This window comes from Pleuronectes platessa, chromosome 19 (assembly GCF_947347685.1).
Source record: "Pleuronectes platessa chromosome 19, fPlePla1.1, whole genome shotgun sequence".
In the NCBI taxonomy this organism is placed as follows: Eukaryota; Metazoa; Chordata; class Actinopteri; order Pleuronectiformes; family Pleuronectidae; genus Pleuronectes; species Pleuronectes platessa.
This window is the reverse complement of record NC_070644.1, coordinates 16,904,673-16,923,953: the sequence shown is the minus strand read 5'-3', so window position 1 is coordinate 16,923,953 and position 19,281 is coordinate 16,904,673. Positions and strand designations below refer to the sequence as shown.

The following is a 19,281-nucleotide window of genomic DNA, read 5'->3' as shown; positions in this document are numbered from 1 at the left end:
CTCTCTCTTTACAACAGCTGTTACTGTGAGTTTACACATGGTGTTAAGACCAAGAAACGTCAGCCATCAATTCACAGTCAGGAGACGCCCTGGGTTGTTTGTCTGCTTGGTGTGGATCTGTGCCCGGCAGACAGAGAACTGACGACATGTTTCCTCATTTATACGTCTGGTAATATTCTGGTAAATTACATTTACGTTCCTGAAGTCCCCTCCCAAGACTAGTTAATCAAACAAAAGCAGCCTGAAGGAGATCCTTCCAACCCTCCGACTCCGGACCCCCGGGCCAATCACGCCCTGCGGCAGGAGCAAAGGAGGAAAAGAAGCCGGGCGATTCACCGCTGGAGGATCCTCAAGGTTTCCATGTTTCCAGCAGTTTGTCTCTCTAGTGCTTCCGATACAGAGGAGACGAGTGAATCAAAAGAGGCTGCACGTCATAAAAAAAACATATGAATTCTTTATGAAAATCCCTGTCACACTGAATCCACACGTTAAGTTGATTAGACTGACTCATCATGAGCGAGACGGAAATGTTCAAGGGGCAGGCTTTTGTGCTCAACTCTACTCTGACACTGATTTCCATTATTCCCCCCCCGGCTGTTCTCATCTACTTTGGGATGCGACCTATCTTTTGTGTCCCGTAACCATCCCGTCACATCCTGGCATCCTTTTCTCTGGGTTTCAGCCTAAGGTCATGGACGACTGCTTTCTTTCCGTCCTTTCTGTCTCGTCCCCCAATGCTAAGACGGACTCGGACAATCTGGAATCTATTGTCTCAGGTGGGAAAAGGAAAGGAAACTTCACTTATTGCCATTGAGCTTTGAAATAAAAAATTGCAAATTGTCTAGACACAGGATCCAGCGCTGTACCATATTATCAGGTCCAGCTTGAGTCGACCCCCGTGCATGTGTTTTTGACCTGCATAAAATTGTAGTTTTACATAAATTGCTAGCCACGAATAGAAGTTTAGTTGATAAGGATGCTAAATTTAAAAGGCTCTAACAGCCTCAGATGAGAGCATGGACCTCTAATTCGTCAGGGATCAAGCAGGTGCCTCTGTCTCCCTTTTTCAGGATCATCCTGGAGCTCCAGGAGCCTCGGTTTGGGACTGATCCCTCAATCTGCTGGCGGAGAACAAAGCTCTGATAAGACTAATGGCAGTTGCAGTTTGATGAGCCCACAGAGATCCTCTCTCTGTGAGCACTGCTAGCCCGGGGATTTGAGCTATCCCTGCTTTCTACTCGTCTTTGTGCTAATTCGTCTCCCTCAAGATAGCAGTCCATCAAACCGCCTCAGTTCTCAGATGACAAGACCTTGATGGGCTTCATCAGGACCATTAGGTCCATGTGTGGGGGGAGCGGCAGTCGTTCTTGGGTTCATGGTTTGCTGTTAATTCGCTGGAAATGAGCAGGTGGAAAAACTGCTGAGGCAATGACTGACTTCCTTGTTTTCATCTTTCCCCGGAGATCACTGCCTCAAAAGATGTCAATTTTTATAGGTCAATCATTGGAAAATGATATCCTTCATTAGAGCGCAGTGCAGTGGCTCCTCCACCTCGTTGAGTTTCAAGGACACAACTGCTCCACGTTGAAGAAACTGAAGATCACTGGCTTTTAGCTCCTTACAACCAATTAAGTAGAAAACAAAACGACAAAGACAAGAGCAGGTAAAAATGACAAAGCAGGGAACCTGAAAGCATCTTTTAAATCAGAATCTTCCATTATCTGAACAAATTCTTTTGTAGTCCAGCAGGAATTTCTCCTCTAAAAAGCAAAACCCATGAACGCCTCCTCCCCATCCAGTCAAGATGTCTGTAAATCTTATAACGCCGACATTTCTTATTGCCCTTCACTTTCTCAACATCCAACAGGGTTCTCTACAATGTCTGTGCAAACATTACATACTCAGGCCTGATATTCAATAGGCTCAGTGGGCTAGAAAACCACGCAACATATAAAATTGCATTAACGCTCCGTCCAACCTCTAACCAAACAATAAGCTGACACCTCATATCTCTTACAATGGGTGAATCTAACCAACGAACCCTGAACTACTTTGAACAGTTTCTCCTCCATTGCATTAAGGTTTGGGTTAGAAACAAGTAAGGCCGTTAGATTCATCGTATAAAAATCGTGATCTTGATTTAAATCCATATGTACGATCTCATTTCAAATAGATTCTGCTCCATTTTAAGTGGAAATCCAAAAGCATCTCTGAAATCTTTGCTCTTAGCCAATGACAACGGGCCGTTACCCCCATGTGATGCAGAGTAAGAGAAAACCATGTTTTATTTATTCAAGAATCTTGCAGCCTTAGAAACAAGATATTCATAACTTTATCACTAAAAAAAATTAAGCACTCAGAAGCAGCAGTTATCCACTCGCTAAGTAGCCAACACTTGGGAAAATTCCAGAACATAAACAGCCCCTGAGGTGTTGTTACTTTTCTTTCTAACACCATTTAACAAACTGGGACTATTTAACCAAGAATACAGCTGCACAACGTTTCTGGCTTTAATGCAACAAATCATAAGGAAGAGGTTGATTACGTGCAAATCCCCTTATGTTGTTGTTATTTCCTAATGTTAAAATCTATTTTTATTTACTCTGATGTCAGACACGTTCTCCCAGAATCTAATTGATATAAATCCGTTAGTGCTTCCAACGAGTAGGTGTGGTAATTGCAACTGTCTTAAAATGGGCAAAACAGCTTTTAATGATACATTGGTCAAAAAACCTGCAAATAGTTTAATTTGCTGTTGTCATGTACCTTGGGGATTCGGCTGCAAATTCCCATAAAACATCCACAAACTAAATCATGATTGATATCAGGTTTCTTCCTGTAAATGCATTTCACATCGCTCCTTCTCTTTCCTTGAAATCAATAAGTCATCACATTAGCCACCAGCAGCCGACGTCCAAATACCAACCACTGATTTCTTCTCTCCACATCCCCTCCTGCCTCTCCTCTCCTTCACACTCCTTCCTGCTCTGACACACGGGCCCATCGGCAATTACAAGTAATGAAGCTTCAGAGACACTTCAATAAATTTCTCGTTTTTGATTTGTGTGCGTGTGTGTGTGTGTGGGGGGGGGGGGGGGGGGGGGGGCTCCCTCCACCTTCCTTCCTCTCCTCAGTGGGCTTCCCGCTTCATCCCCAAAACAACTTGAGGGGCTCGGCTAGAATCACCACCCTGAATAAACCGTGATGTTGACAAAGACTTTAAATTTTTTTCGTGGAAGCTGTTTGACAACACATCACATGAGGCTGGAGCTCGACTTTAAACTAAACACACTCGGAGAATAACAGGTCCAAGTTGCAGTTTATTAATTATCGTGACATGTGGTGTAAAGAGATTAATGAGTTAAATTCAACCAAACTACCAGAAACTTTCTTCTCTCTTGCGGCGCTTCTACCCCTTCTTCACCTCCCTCTTTTGAAAGTTTCTCAGGAGTGTCACCTCTGTGCTTTCTCTCTTGTCGTCTCTTCTCCCACCCCCCCAGTCATCCTCAACTTTCTCCCTCTCCTCCAAATTCACCTGCATCTGAACCTCCTCGAAGCCCAGCTTAAACCCTGCTTCATCCCAAGTCTCTTCCTCTCCCCATCACCTCTTCCTGACATCCTCCTTTTACTTTCTTTACCAGCTCACCTACTTCCCCATGTCTTCTACAATCAAAACGTATAATTTAAGAATCTGTTGTAGAACTACAATAACAAACATGCTGTGCTTCTAAATTCTGGACAAACATTTGTATCGGGACTGACTTTTAAAACGCCTCCACACCCAGGCCTGCTGCACCACGAATTAATCATTTAATTACCAGTTTGGGTCAGATCCAAGATGAAGCTGGAAAATGTTATTATAATTTGAGCATAATTCATGACCAGAATCCACCTCCGAGCATCCCCCTCTCTCTCCGTCTCCTCCCCTCTTTTTCCCGTTCCCACGCCTCCCCGGGACTTTTCATTTGCCCGCTGTCCTCACCAGAAACAGAGCGATAGACGATCCCAGTATGAATCCGGCCACCACGTCCGAACAGTGGTTCCGGTACTCGGAGACTCGGTTGAGGCCGGTGAGGAAGGCTGAACAGAGCGTGCCCAGGCAGAGGACGGGCTTGGCCAGGCGGCTGGACTTGGTCTTGATGGTGCTGGTGATGTACATCTGGAAAGGAGGAGAGTGGGGAGATAAGATAAAACTCCAAAATGTGAAAATACAATAGATAGAATTTCATTTCTGTGTCAAAGGCTTTTCTGACACTCTTTAGTTTGGACTGGGAGGGAGGCAGGTCTCATGCAGAGTAACTGGGGCGGGGGGGTTCCCGCAGAAATTGAGTCAGACATTTGACTATTTCATAACAGTGCACAGCTCCCGTTGATAAGCAAAACAAAAAGGAGAGATGTCAAAAACTGTCATCAGATCAGTGAAATAAATCCCCAAAAACTTTCACAGGGAATAAAGGATTGTAATGGAACCTCCTACTGCGAGTGAAAGAGAATCTCAGCATTTAGAAACATTGAGGTTCAATAGTGCAAGTTGATCCTCACCGTCAGGTAAACAGCAGAGTAAACACTCAGCGACGCGTCCTTGGAAGGGAAGGAGTGGCGGGCGCTCTCCACCATGATGGGACTCCCGGTGCAGATGTTGCCGTTGATGATGAACTGGTGGTTAAAGCGACACTCGGTGCCCGTGTAGTTGGGCTTGCAGACCGACAGGAAGTAGGGAGAGAGACCCCCCGTCACCACCTGCCCTGCGTTGACGAAGATGTCTGTGGCGAACAGGCCGAAGGCAAACACACCTGAGGACACAATGAGGATTCAAATGGAGGCGTTCAAGATAAGATAAGATAAGATGCATTTATTCGTCCCAAACACATGCACAGACATGCACAGGCACACTCATGCAGGTAGGGAAATTTAATCTCTGCTTTTGACCCATCTGGTGCAGTACACACAGAGCAGTGAGCAGCCATGTACAGCGCTCGGGGAGCAGATGTTGGGGGAGTAAGGTGCCTTGCTCAGGGGCACTAGACAGGGTAGGGAGACTCTTGGATTTTTGGACAGATCAATCCAGGTTTGTCTTTTGTTGTCTCACTGTGGAGTCGAACCAGAGACGAACCAGAGACCTTCTCTGCCCATAGTCCAAGTTTCTGCCACTAGACCACCGCCTCATCGCACATGGTTAAATGCTTCACCAATAAGGTGCTTTATCAAAATATCAATATGCATCTGCACATGCAGTTGATCTGCTGGGCTGAGCAGAACAGTATTTCCTGCAAAAACTTCTCTTAGTAAGGGAAATGGCACATTTTAAATACCTGTGCAAAGGAGGTTATGTTCTTTTCTATGATTGTAAGCAAGATTATGCAAAAGCTGATTTGAACATTTGCTTGTGCCATGCATTTAAATCATTACATATGGCTCCTATGCGGTGGACGACACAAAGAGAAAAAGCAACAACAACATAAACACATAGGGAATAAAAAAAGGGGGGCATCTTGAATTAATGACTGCGTCGACACTTCCAGCACCGACCCTCACCAGCGTCGGAATTCCTTTTACTGTGAAATATGACTGTTGATTATCTGGCCTGCTTAGCCATGAAATTACTCTGCTTTGTATTCTTATGTGAGGGGGCTGCAGGGCCGTGAGAGGGGGGCCTGTGAGGGGCACAGGGACATGATTGTGTGAAGGGCAGAGAGAGAGAGAGAGGGAGGATGGGAGAGAGGGGGGGGGGATTAGGGTGAGAGGAGAGGAGCTGGGGCGGGGAGCGAGGGAGTGGAAAACGAAAAGCCTCGGTGATCTCTTGAATTTGACAGATTGCTCGGGAACAGACGGAAATATAAATCACATGAATTGCCTAATGAATTTCTGATGAGTGGTCTGAATAGTGAGGGGGTATTATTTAAAAGAGGGGGACAATACATTTCCGAGTATGCAAAGTCCGGCGGGCGTCCTGCTTCAATGGAAGAGATAGAGCAGCCCTTCTCTAAGGAGTGCCGATCTTTTGAAAATTGAAAATTGGATCGTGTTCAGTGTTGTGTTTGAGGAACTTTGTCTGCTTGATGGTCGTGATCGTTGTTCATCGTTTTTAAGCCGCAGCCTTCTGTCGGAACTTGATCGCCCAAGAGAATAACACAGATTTAGTTTTTTGTGCTCACGCCAATATCACTAAAAAAACATATGTCTGGACCTTGACGATTCCGGCCGGGTCTCCACTCTTTAAATCGTTTGCAGTCTTGATTTTCTCCTCAGGGTGAAGCCAAATGTGTAAAATGTGAACAAACTTTATCTTAAACACCAACTTCCCAAAAAGTCCTGAATCATCGGTTACTGCTTCACAGGTGACTGGCGTCCTCCGCAGTCAGCTGTCAGATGTGATATACACAGCCAGCTGCCTCCTAAACACTTATTGAAAGACTGTGAAAGTCACAGGGACAGTTATGATGTTGCAGAAGTCGGAGTTACTGAGCCGTTCATCTAGTGCTCGAGCTGCAGAACACGAAAGTGCACATATTATGTTTTTCAGGTTTTCCCGTCGGACAGCAACAGGCTTCCCAGTTTGAGTCTCGGATCGGCCAGGTTGGGTTTTCTACTGGTAATCCAGCTTCCTCCCACAGTGGGTTTGGGTCTAGGTTCACTGGAGAATCTTAATTGACTGTGACTGTGACTGTGAGTGTGAGTGTTTGTTTGTCTTCATATGTCTTCCCTGTGATTCGCTGGCGACCTTTCCAGGGAGTTCCCCACCTCTCGCCCACTGTCAGCTGGGATTCGCTCCAGTTCCCCCAGCGACCCTCGAAGGATAAACCATTAGGAAACACATTTTCCTCGTCCTTCGCTGTCCTGTGGCTCTTTGTGCAAAAGTTACAGAAGCCGAGTCTGCAGCAGAGAAAACACTAAAACTATTTTCGGTGTTAAATTATTGAGGTTGAATTAGGTTTTAATTATTATATGATTTTGTTATGTAAAAGTGTTGCACTTTATATTTGTAAATTATATTTGTATAAGTGTAAATTTCAGTTTACACTTTACACAACTGTTTTAAATGAATCAATTTACCACCTTTATTTGTAAAAATCCAAATGATACCAAACCCTAATTTTTACCCGTGCTCTCTATCACATATTGATTTGGACGATGAACATTAATACTCTGGTGCTTTAGGGTATTGGACATGAGAGCGCTCTCACCGATGAAGCGGACGATCCGGCGGACGAGCGGGTTGAGGTAACAACAGTCTCCCGTCACGATGGTTTTCTCCTGAGCCAGCAGAGCTTCCCTGGTCGACTTCATCACGTACATGGAGACCTCCCCGATGAAAATCTGCACACAGGAAAAACATCCACAAAATCAAACAAGGAACAAGGAAGAAAACAAAAACATGGAGTTTAAAGCAGAGGAATAGATTTGCTCCTGTTTGACCCGTGAACACCAGCCACTGTGTCTTTATGCACTTTATCTTCAGGTCCATTAGAGTGTGGACATTACATCAGGTCTAATGGAAAAAGCTGCGGCCGGACAAACAAAATGAAACTCGTCCCCCTGCTGCCCTGGGTGATGCAGGCTGCTTTAAAACCATATGTGTGTCTACGAGTGCGAGAGTGTGTGCGAAACGTAAGTACACATCTGGTTTTGTCTTTGTGTTTGTTTCTGTAAGAGTGTGTTTCAAGCCCCAGGACGAGAGACAAAACTCTTTTGTTTTTGTTCCATCCCATGTGAATGTTGTTTTATTTATTTATTTTCTTCATCAACATCAGAACAAAACTCTTCCCTTTTTCTTTCTCTGTGGCTGTGAGCAGCAGGAGATGCTGGGACCAGTCGAAGAAAGAGGAGCTGACATCTCTCACATCAACTGGTTTTAAAGCTTTGCACTGGATCCAGTCAAGTCGGGATTTGTCAGCATGAAAGAGGCTGAATTAATATTTTCAAACACTTGTTTTTTCTGCCGCGTGATGAGTGACATGAAGCATGCAAATCATGAGGCGCGAGCTCTCATCAAATGCATCGTGACTGAGAAATCCACCGTTTGATGTTTAATGACGGAGGAACATCTGTCGTCGAGTGCAAACGGAGCCCGAGAAGACCTTTATCTTCAAACAGAGGGAATCTGGAAAGGGCAGGCAACTTGTACCATGGGGTTTATTAGGGCTGAGCAGCGGTTGGGACGAATCAAACTGCATTTTGGTAAAGGCCAGTTAGAACAGATCACCAGTACAAAGTGTACAAACGCATAACATCACAATGTGGCTGATGTGTCCCCGGGATGGGGTCAGAATAAAGCTGCTTTCAGACACGCACGGAACTCAGCAGATCCTCCTTGTGTTCTCCGGAGGAACTGCATGTGTGAAGATGTCCGAGTGAGACGCTCTGCAGATTCTATGGACTTTATCCACCTGGCCTAAGATCTCCTGGTAAAAGAGCAGTGTGGTACACGAAGAAGAGAAAGACAAAGATGTCAGGAGAGTTTGTGTTGATAAGAGCTGACGACGAAGTCTTTGTGTTGTCAAGTAAATCAAGATGGCACCGGACAAAATGCCATATTCGTGGCTTCAAAACAGCAGATCACATAATAGAAGGAAAATCCGTGGTCTAAAAGTAAACAACATTGTAAACAACGTGTTCCCTTTAGGTCTCATGTGTATTTGTAAATTTGTAAATGATCTACAAGCATCCTATGAGGTCATCTGGGTCACATCTCCCATGAACTGACCTCGAATCTACCTAAATCTCATGTGATCGTCAATTATAAATGAAAAATCATAAACCGAGAACATTTAAATCAGTTGGTTCATTTCCCTAAACGATGATATTGATATGTTCCATCCCGCGTTGCTTTGAGGTACTTGTCTCACTAGCGTTTTTCACCTGCACTGAAAAGGTTAGTCACCACTGAGTAACTGTCTTATATCGACCCGTGTGTCTGCCACCCTCCTTTATACAAATGTCAGGAAATCTGACAGGAAACAAGCCTCCCCCCAAACGTTCAGCGATCGGTAAACTGAGAAACAACTGGCTCGTGTCTGAGCGCCAAGTGAAAAGGTCAAACAACAAGACTCCAAAGAAGAGAGAACATGCTTCACAGAGAGCCTCGTTCTCAGGGGGATTCTGCTCGACATGAAACCCAAGGAGCAGACGTCTGCTTCATGTACGATCTGACCTATTCACCAGTGTAACACATCAACAGGAGCTCAGGTCCACAACACTGCAGGAAGTTCACGAGATACAAAGACTTTACCCGGGACGTGGAAATGACAGAGAGTCACACGGAGAAGCTTTTTGTCACTCACACATTAAAAGTGAGTGCTGCCCCCGGTGGAGAACCATGAATGATTCATGGTGCGCCTCGCTCCACCCGCTGCCAAAGAGCTGACGCATTCCTGATCGGAAAACAATCAACTGTGCAGCCTGAGGCGGCAACAACACAGCACGCACACATTGTGTTGATCGCTGTGGTTTACAAGCTGTTTAGATTGTTTGAGGATTTTCTCTAATTTCATTAATAATAAATCGTGTTTTTTTTTGGGACATGCAGCCCTAAGAAAACTTACGCTTGGATAATTACACTCGAGACGGAAGGATTTCTCTGTGTCCGTGCAACGTGTATTTCATGATTATCATTGATTAATAATTCATCTGTTCATCACTGCAGCAAGTCACGTCCTCAGATTGTGAATAAATGCTAAGAGGGGCTCAGATTTGTTGCTCGTATTTAAGTTATTGGCTCTTTGTGGAACCAGAAAAAACTACTATGATTAACATCACAAAATACCAGAGAGTAGAACAACTTCAAACCACCTGATTGGGCCAAAATCCAAATATAGTCAATATATCGATGTGAACAATATGCTGACACACACATGTTGGTATCTGCATTTATGTTTCCACTATGTGCCGATATGAAAACGTTTAATTCACAGAATAAACAGTGCAGAAAATATGTGCATATGAAAGATTGTGTTCAAGCCCTAATTACATTGCTGTATAGCAATATTTTGAAATATGTATAGTACATGTATTAGCCAATGTACTGGTATTGGAAATTTAGCATATGCCCCGCAAATCCATATCACTGGCACAGGCTTTGCAATATTTATAGAGATGTATTGACTATGTTAATAACTACACTTCATTTAAATGAAAGACGTGTAGTGATCCACTGCGTCAGCTCTTTGTTTTGGTTAAACCACTCCACCGTATGGTTGTAATCAAACAGAAAGAAGAACATGTTGAAAGGTGGAGCAGTGATTGGATGAGACCTCCCCCCCGTGAGAGTGTGGAGACCAAACCAGAGCTAAAAGAGTGAAATTTAGACCAATATTCACAGAAACACGACTTTCAGGAACTCTAATGCTGCTTGGTGCCTGCTGGAGAATGCATGATTAGACTTTTTGTGCCAACTCATCTACCTTATAATGCCGTTTTAATCTCTTCTTAATGAGCCGGTAATTTCCAATATCGCCACCAAGACCCATAAAAACTAGTGGAATTAAACTGGCAACGATAAAATGCTTTGGAGCTGCAGCTCAGCGAGTTTATCTGGGGTAACTTTTCTTTATGGCCGGTGGTCGACGCTCAGTCACTAACATGAGCCACCATCTTGTTTCTGACGGAGCGACACGGTGTTTTCATTATCTTGGCTCCGATTGGTAGAGGTTTGTTTTATTGACTGTGGCACAAGTCTGACCCGTTTAACCTCCGCAGCTTTCCAGACGGCGCGGCCGGCGAATGAAAGCACTGCACAGATTACTGCCTCTCTGCTAATTGGCCAAACATCCCAGCCTTGACACCATTAATCCCGATTGGTCGTAAACCTCTCAGGTTTATGACGCATGCGGAGACGGAGCGATTTACGGCGCGGCGCCCGGTCGAGCGCCTGACACAGCACTCTCAAAGGGCACGATTAAGACAAAGTTTGGGGCGAGTGTGGCGAGGGATAAAGAGACAAAGGCCACATATACAGAAAGAGGGAAAGAGGGAAAGATGGGAAGCGATGGAGGTGAAATGGCAGCGTTAAACTAAACTTAAAGTGCTGACACAGCAAACAGCAGTGGGGGGGTGTGTGTGTGTGAGAGAGAGAGATCAGGGACAAAAGAGAATTAATCTTATTAGGATTTAATGAGTTTTATGTAAAACACCACATAAGAAATTCCACTGTCACAGCAGGAGACAAAGGAACGTGACCAAATCGACTTCAAACTGGGCACGAGTGTTGTTAAAGGCCAAAGAACGTGCGACTCGAGAACGTGATACGTTAATAAATTGGAAGAAACAGGCGACCAGAGATCAGCAGCAGCTTATTGTGTTTAGAAGACACTTACGTTTGCATCTTACATTTATTTCTATGTATTTATTTATGTATTTTGTGAAGTAATCAGAGTAGAAGCGTCCCTGACCCAATCACAATATTGTTTGCCGCATTTCCTGTCCAATCAGAGCGCTCTTCCAGATTAGAAACTCATGCACCTTCTCATTATTCAGTAGCAGGACGGGAGCGCGAGCGGCAGGAAGACGTGTTTTATTTCCTCTGAAAATGTGGCGATAATTCAGATTGTGTAGCACTCGGTGGTTAGAGCCCGACAGCAAAGAACAAAACGTCCCGGATAATAAACAACCGGAGCGGGGGGGGCACAAAGAGACGTCAGACCGCTGAGATCTCATCTCGTTACGGATGGATGGGTGGCGTCCGTCCAGGAGGGAGACGTCTTCAACGATCACGTCCCTGATTAAGTGGCTCTTGAAATCGTAAGCCCGTCGGTTGGGGAAGGAGGTAGAAGCTGGGAAATGGAAGTGGAACACATACAATGCACGGCTTAAAGCCTGCGGAGGTATTATCGCTGACAACTGCTATGCATCCTGGAGGATAATCATTATAAAGAGCCCTGGACACAGAATGTATCACAGGAAGAGAATTAAACCATATTAGATACCGTCAAACCGAATACGTTTCCGTGCCTGATTATGTTTTCACTATTTGCTTGTTTCCTTTCCTCGCAGTGAGTCAGGCTCTCGGTAGATTAAAAACACATCAGAGTTACATAAAGCAAAAACATAAACAGGAAGTGAAGGCGAACGCAGCTCCACACGAGGCTCGTACTGAGGGAAGTGACCGGGGAGGAGGCCGCCGATCGGATCGGACAGATTCAGCTGACTGCTCCCGGTCGCCTCATTCTTCTGAAGACACAGATCACAAAACATTAGAGGTCTCCTCTGTGCAGAGTTTCCCTCGAACTGAGTCGCTGCTGGAACAGGTGTGTGTGTGTCAGGGTCCCGCAGACAAAAACAAGACGCCACACTGGGAAACTGGCACCGTGGGCACGACTCCACCAAATCCTTAATCCTGTCTGTGTCGCTTCAAACGCCAAAAAGGTCTTGTGGACTCACCACAGAGACCTCAGATACAATTAACTGCTGCTTTTCTACAGGTTTCAAAGACTTTTTAAGATCATAATTGATGAAATTTAAGACTATGTCAAATAGGACAGATATGATGGAAAATTATGAGTACCAGAATGCTCACACTACATTTAGTAATATCTGTTATGTTTATACTTCTTCCTCAATGATACATAAATGTCACCAAATCATTTCAAAGTTCCGTTAAATGAACTTTAATATATTTAAGATGCATCTACGTGCATTTAAGACCTAGTACAAACTATTTCTAAATAGCTAAGATTGTTTAAGGCCTAAAATTCATTCAGATGATTTATAATTAAAGTGAATGAACTACAGTGGATCTGAAAAAAACAAGTGAACTGGCGTTAAATAAGTCAAAATGTGGATCTTGTACTTTATAGCAAATCTCACACTGATGCAGGTGAATTCTCTTTAAAAACAGTTTGATTAATTTATTGTACGACTTATAATAAGGAAATAATTATGATGATAATGACAAGAAACAATGTGATATTTCAGCTTGGATCTTTAACTCAGCCTCAAACCAGTAACGTCCAGTTCATCACTTCAAGCTGCTCAGTATCATCACGTCATTACTCAGATCAGACGACCTGCACCTTTAACATGAGTTCACTGCAGGATTCAAACAGAATCACGTAAACAGCCATTTAAATCAAACTGACTCACTCTACTGTCACAGGTCCGTCCCGGCTTCTGTTTCAAACATTTCCATTCATCATAATTTGCAAAACGCCATTTGACTAATGTTTCATGATGAGACACATTGTACACAGTGCACCACTGACACCTGGTGGCTGAATTTTGCCACTTCTCTGTGACACTGGAATTGCAGCAGCATCTGGAGCCACTGTCCCAGATTCATCTAAAGCCGTCACGCGGATTTTCAAATTAGCAGCTTAGACACTCAAACAGGAAGCGTCAGATAAAGATTTCAAATCTTTTCCCCACATCTCTCAGCAGGTAACAGAAGAGCACGTTGTGAATGAATGAGGGAGGCACTCGTTCAGCTGCACCAGTGAACACTGTGTTCTGTTTGCAGGCACCTCAACGGAACACAGTCCTTGTTAATGGTTGTTTGTTTTATTATTATTTATGAGGAGGTTATTATAGGAATGAAGGGACATGGGCCTGGGAATAACACATTGAGGTGTGGATTCAAATTGAAGAGTGGATCCATTCATGTTTTTCTTTCTGAGAGGTATAAGCTCCACTGAGTCATTAATGGTACATCTGGGTTTTTTCACTGCTAATCCATTCATCTTTTCGGCTTCACAATAGATGTGTGTATTTTTAACAAGCGCAGAGAAGTGCAGGATCGAATTTGGTCAATAATTCGTTCAATATTAATAAATTTAGAATAAACAGGCAACCAGCTCTGTAGCAGTGAGGACTGGAACTCATCAGCGTAACAACTGATTCTCCAGTTCAGGTTCTGAGAGCTGAGTCGAGCTTCTCTGAACTTTGAATAAACAGGTGAACAACTCTTTGTGCAGCAGCAACTTCAGGATCAGGATCACTTTTACAGTGTGAGAAAGAAAAGCTGCAACCAGCACACAGAAGGGACACTACTTTATAAAAGAAGCAAAAAAGAGATTTCAGGTGCGAGAAGCAGTGAACATGTGGCCACATCTGTATCACCTCTGTTTACACACGGCTGAGAAATAAGAAAAAGTGTGTTACTCACGACAGCGGTGGGAGCGGCGGCCACCACACAGTACAGGATGAGTGGGGGGACGAAGCTGGACTCCTCTGTGCCGGGGTACGGCTTCATCAGCTCTGCGTCGTTGCAGAAGAAGCCCTGCACGTGCACGCTGAACAGGTCCGTGCACTCCATGTAGTAGGCCAACAACACCGTGCCGGACATGATGACGAGCTGGAAGAAGAACATGGTGGAGCGAGAGGGAGGAGGGGAGGAAGGAGAGGAAGGAGATGGGTTAGTGGAAGATCCGGAGATTCCGTTTCAGGTGGTTACAAAGGGGGGGGTTCTCCAAAGCGAGCCGGGTTTGTGCTGCTGATCCCTGAACATCACTGCTCTCCACTGTCAGCTGTGAAGTGTCTGACAGGTTTGAATACAACAACAACAACGACCGCATAAATCCTCCAAAACCTCCAAATCTCTTCTCCTCCTCTCTCTCTCGCTATCTCTCTTTCTTTCTCTCTTTCTCTCATCCTAAACCTGGTCGTGTACGAGCACCCACCATCCCCACCACCGCCGACGAAGCACCACCACCATCACTTACCACCTCCTTTCCTCCCTCACCCTCTCATGCTTTTATCCCTCTAACAGAATCTTTTGTCTCTGGCCTCCTTTCACTCTCTTTCCAGAACGGGCTGCAGGCTATTTTTTCCCTGTAAATGGAATCTTTAGTCACTGATGACGAACCAATGCCGGAATAGAAAAATGTAAGACATTGCTCAGCAAGGCTTTTTGATGGGAGGAAGGGGGGGGGCTCTGAAAATCATCTGCATATCACTCAGCCTCTAATGTGCCAATAATACTTTGAGTCTATAACCAACCTTCTGGCGCTGAGCTGGGGTTTTATATCAAAGTAAAAAAAAAGGAAATGAGATGAGATGTTTTCATATTTTAATGCGGCTGGGTCTGCCAAAGAGAAGACAGGCCTCTCGATGCCCCTCGGAAGTGGAAGAAATATGAAGTCTTAGTCAGGCTAAAGCATTTAAACATGAGTCACATCAGGGACAAGTTGAGAGAGCGGTGACAGAGAATTCTCCCTCTTTGAGAAACGGGAGAAAGAAGAGAATAGTAAGATGCTTTATTCATTCGAAAGGGATTAATAAGCATCAAAGTATTAAATCAATGTCAGGGGTAATCGTGTGGGATCTGCTAAAAGTTTGTGTTTGTTAAAAGATCATTTAGAAGTGATGCCTCGAATAGTTCCAGTGGTTCACAGAGCCCTGTGTAATACCTCACGTCAACACAAGGTGTCACTGTGCTACTGCACAAGAGTCAATGTTTCTTTAAAGGATGACAAATCCTGACTTGACAGTTTTTTAATAAGAAAAAGTGACATTTTATGACACAAGGTTGATTAAAACATATTCTGCAGACTTTAAAAAAAATTGTTAGTACACTAAATTATGTTTTAAAGGTAGTGGATATATTAAAGTGGTGTATATAAACACTTCATTTAGTTTTTTAATGCACGAGAGAACATCCCACATGTAATCCAGAATCATTATTCACCTTTTCAGTTTGCTTAATGACTAAATGTTAGTGACAACAACTTCAAGCTCAAACAAAACAGCCTCATCTATTCCTACAAAAAGTTGCGAAAAGAAATATCATAAATACATGTGTACGTACGTGTGTATTGCGGAAAGTATTACTGAGTTGAGAAATATCAGGTTCGTCAGTTTAAGTTCAGCTGACACCATTAAACAAGACGTTCTACAGATCTATTGATACAAGTCTACGTGTTCTGTCCTGAATCAGTCAGAAACTAATCATGAGTGAATCTTGCCCATTAGAGCAAACAGGCTTTAGTTTGACAGATGATTCTTCTGTGTTTTAAGGAAGCAACTTTTCAAAGTAAAGCTCTCAGCTGTTGGTTTTGTGCTAAAAGCCTCGAGCTGGTGTAAGAAGCAGCTTGAGCTCTTTTAGTCCCTCGACACCACACTGACCTTTTTATGACTAAAGTATAATCCTGGGTACTTGATGCATCATGTCTGAGCAATTATAACTGAGCAGAATGAACTTTTCTTTAGTGCAAAATAAGCAGATAACATGGAGAGTGTGTGTGTGTGTGTGTGTGTGTGTGTGTGTGTGTGTGTGTGTGTGTGTGTGTGTGTGGACCAGACAGAACAACATGGCTGATGGGATTCAGGCTGTGAAGGCAAGAGAGCAAATGAGAAGAGGAGAGAAATGTTGGCAGATTTAGTCCAGGAACAGATGGTGGAGTGGAGAATTCCAGGTAGTGTGTGTGCGTGTGTGTGTTTGTGTGTTTGTGGGTGTGTGAGTGTGTGCGTGTGTGTGCGAGTGTGTGTCTGTGCTTTATTTGTTTGCCAACTCTTAGTTAGCAGTATTTTCTGCTGTCTCCTGACACAAAGGAAACCTGCTGTGCAGCACAAACAACCACGGATATGAGGAACCAAAATTCTTACTGCACCTAAACACATCACGGTTACAATCCTAACTAAGTGGAACTAGCAGAGTAAAGCCCCTCACCCTGAAATCCTCCTGCTCCTCCATCTTTAAGCAGCTTGTCCAAACTCTACATCCAAAATACTTCCATGTTTTCATGTTGTTCCACAAACAAGTTCAAGCAGGTTAATCCTGTTACCAATTTATTCATAGGTCTCCTCTAAATATATGAAAATAACACATTACACCTCAGGATGTCACGGTTACATGGAGACACCTGGAGAGGTATCAGACATATTAACACTAGAGGGTTGTACACGTGCACAACTTTATTATTATTACTGGGATTTAATTTACTTTGACCTTGTTTCTATTTGCAATTGAAATAATCAAAATGACAGAAGCTTGCCTGACGCTCATTTACAAGAGCAATCACAGTTTCTGGTAATTCACCAGCCTTCATTCTGCAGCGGCCTCAAAGTTTAAATCAAAACTATGCAACTTATTCACCTGAGAATAGCAGCTTCAAAATGAGTTGGATGGTTTGAGAACCTGGAACAAGCAGAATGTTTCCTCCTTCATTCCCACTCAGCCTGAACGTCTCTATGCAAGTCTGGAACTGACTGATGGTCAGCAAGAGTGATGATGAGCTGTAGATCAGTTAAAAAAGTTTGTTTTTAACTCAGAATATCACTGAGGAAACTTTAAAATTATTCTAATTGTGGACTGTAAGGCGGTCGTCTTTAAACAACGCTTCGGTTTTTAGAGATTGATTTACTTATGTCTTAACGGGATGTCACACCCACATGTGGCTGCAGAGGGCGCTGTTGCTCAGTTAAAGCTACATAGTGTTGCTTTAAGGGTACTGCAAAAAACTTGAGCTGCTTCAACAGATTAAGATACGAGTTCTGGATCATTTCTTCTCTAGATCTTAACAGAGCTCAAAAATTTCAAATACTTGATTTTCTCTACTGGAGAAAGAAGAGGTGCGGTCTAATCCCCGGAGGCGGCTCCACGCTCTGACTCTTCTGTGACAGTTCTACACCTGGACAAGCCTCCAAACTCGCGGCTCTATTATATTCACTTCACAGCCGGCGTCATGCATCATTAGCTGTGTGAAGGGCCGACTGAGACGAGTGGCTGTCGTAAAATGGTTACACAAAGTTTCTGCAGCGCGCCATTATGTCTCCTCCTCGGAGGGCGCATTTCTGCTCTTTTATTCGGCGAGGCGTTGTGGTCACGGCCGTCGGCCCCTGTTAGGTTATAACAGGCCGCATTTCCTGGTGCATTTTGGGTAAAAAAAGAGAAGAGGATACATTTTAACTACTAATAAGCAGAAGGGGATCTTTGTCTTTTTAACAGAGGGTCCAATGGGAGCAGCAGCGGCTCCAACACCACCACGCGCACGTTATCACATTTAAACATTGGGCTAACGCTTCATAATTTAATTTTGATTTAATAGAAGTGCGATAAGGCAAAGTGCATGTGACTATGTGCTTATTATTATTATTTATATAATTTATTACTTTATGTCAGTCTTGTTTTCCCTTTTAAATTCATTATGATGGAGGTTACAAAAATAACTGACATATATAATAAACTTATTGAGCCTTTTAATAATGCAAAGTTTTGAAAACATATATTTTTGACCGTATAAAGAATGAACAATGTAGCTGTAACAGCTGAGGTCAATTTTACTCCGTCATGTGACCTGCTCCATTCACAGCCTGATAATAACAACACTTACAAACCACCATATTAAATCGGCTTAAATAAAATTAAAAATTAAAAACTCCCAGTTATATCAAAGACAGCTCGTCTCTTCATCCAGGCTCATTAATATGGTAAGTGCAGCATCTTGTGCCATTCAGGGTTTCCAGTCTGTGTGAGGTCCGTCTTCAAGCTGAGGCCAGGTTTTCTAAAGCTTTTGTGCTTTTTCTTCTGGGACGACACCCGTGTTTACACGCCTGTTCCTTTTTTAATGATGTGCACGTGGCATACTAATCACGCAGGTACACCAGCCTGGAATGAGAGGCTTACTGTTTGTCATTGAGAGGTGGATACACCATGTTTATGTATTCTGCAGGATTAATGCTGCAGCAGTCATCTGACATCAGCTGTATCACCTCCACTGCCTCTTTCTGAAGTCTCAACTACACATGTGATTCTCAAAATCCCAAAGCTTTGTGTATTTTGTGCATTTTATTCCATTGCTTTTCCATTTATCTTAGAAATCCATCTTCTCATATTGGACCAACACTGTAACTAGACCAAGCATCATGAGTAAGGACCTTTTAGTCTCATGTTTAACAGAACTGCGGTTGGAGAAAAGATGGAAGATCAGATTAAACTCATCTCACTTGTGATGCAGCCTTTGTAAACCAGGAACTAGACATAAGGACAATATTCAATATTGAAAAAACAATATCATATCACATTACGTTATGATGAAATGATTTAGAGCATGTGTGATGTTCAGCCACGTTTCCTATCGAAACTGTGGCTGCTGTAATTGGGCTGCGTGCGTGCTGTTCCAAAAATAAATTGAACACGTGATCGATTCCCCCAGTTAAAAAAACGCTGCTTGTTAAATTCCCCCCCAAGAAAAAAAATCTCATTGCATCAGTGCAGCTGAGAAGAGTGAGGGAGCAACATCAAAAAGAAACCCTTCCTGTGGGAAAAGCTTTTTTCTTTTTTAATTAATCACGTCCTCGAACATTATTACATCATACTGGTAAATCGGAAGAAAAAAATTAAATATATATGAG

General features: G+C 43.4%; 1 protein-coding gene across 1 annotated transcript in view; it reads right to left on the bottom strand.

The window, feature by feature from the left end:
- Positions 1-19,281, bottom strand: part of plppr1 (phospholipid phosphatase related 1) — a 36,136-nt gene that overhangs the window by 2,730 nt on the left and 14,125 nt on the right. Inside the window, exons 3-6 of the mRNA XM_053411210.1 lie at positions 14,096-14,284; positions 7,185-7,317; positions 4,543-4,793; positions 3,983-4,159 (exon numbers count right to left, since the gene is read on the bottom strand). Coding sequence (XP_053267185.1) covers positions 3,983-4,159; positions 4,543-4,793; positions 7,185-7,317; positions 14,096-14,284 — 750 coding nt within the window. The remainder of the gene's footprint in view (positions 1-3,982; positions 4,160-4,542; positions 4,794-7,184; positions 7,318-14,095; positions 14,285-19,281) is intronic.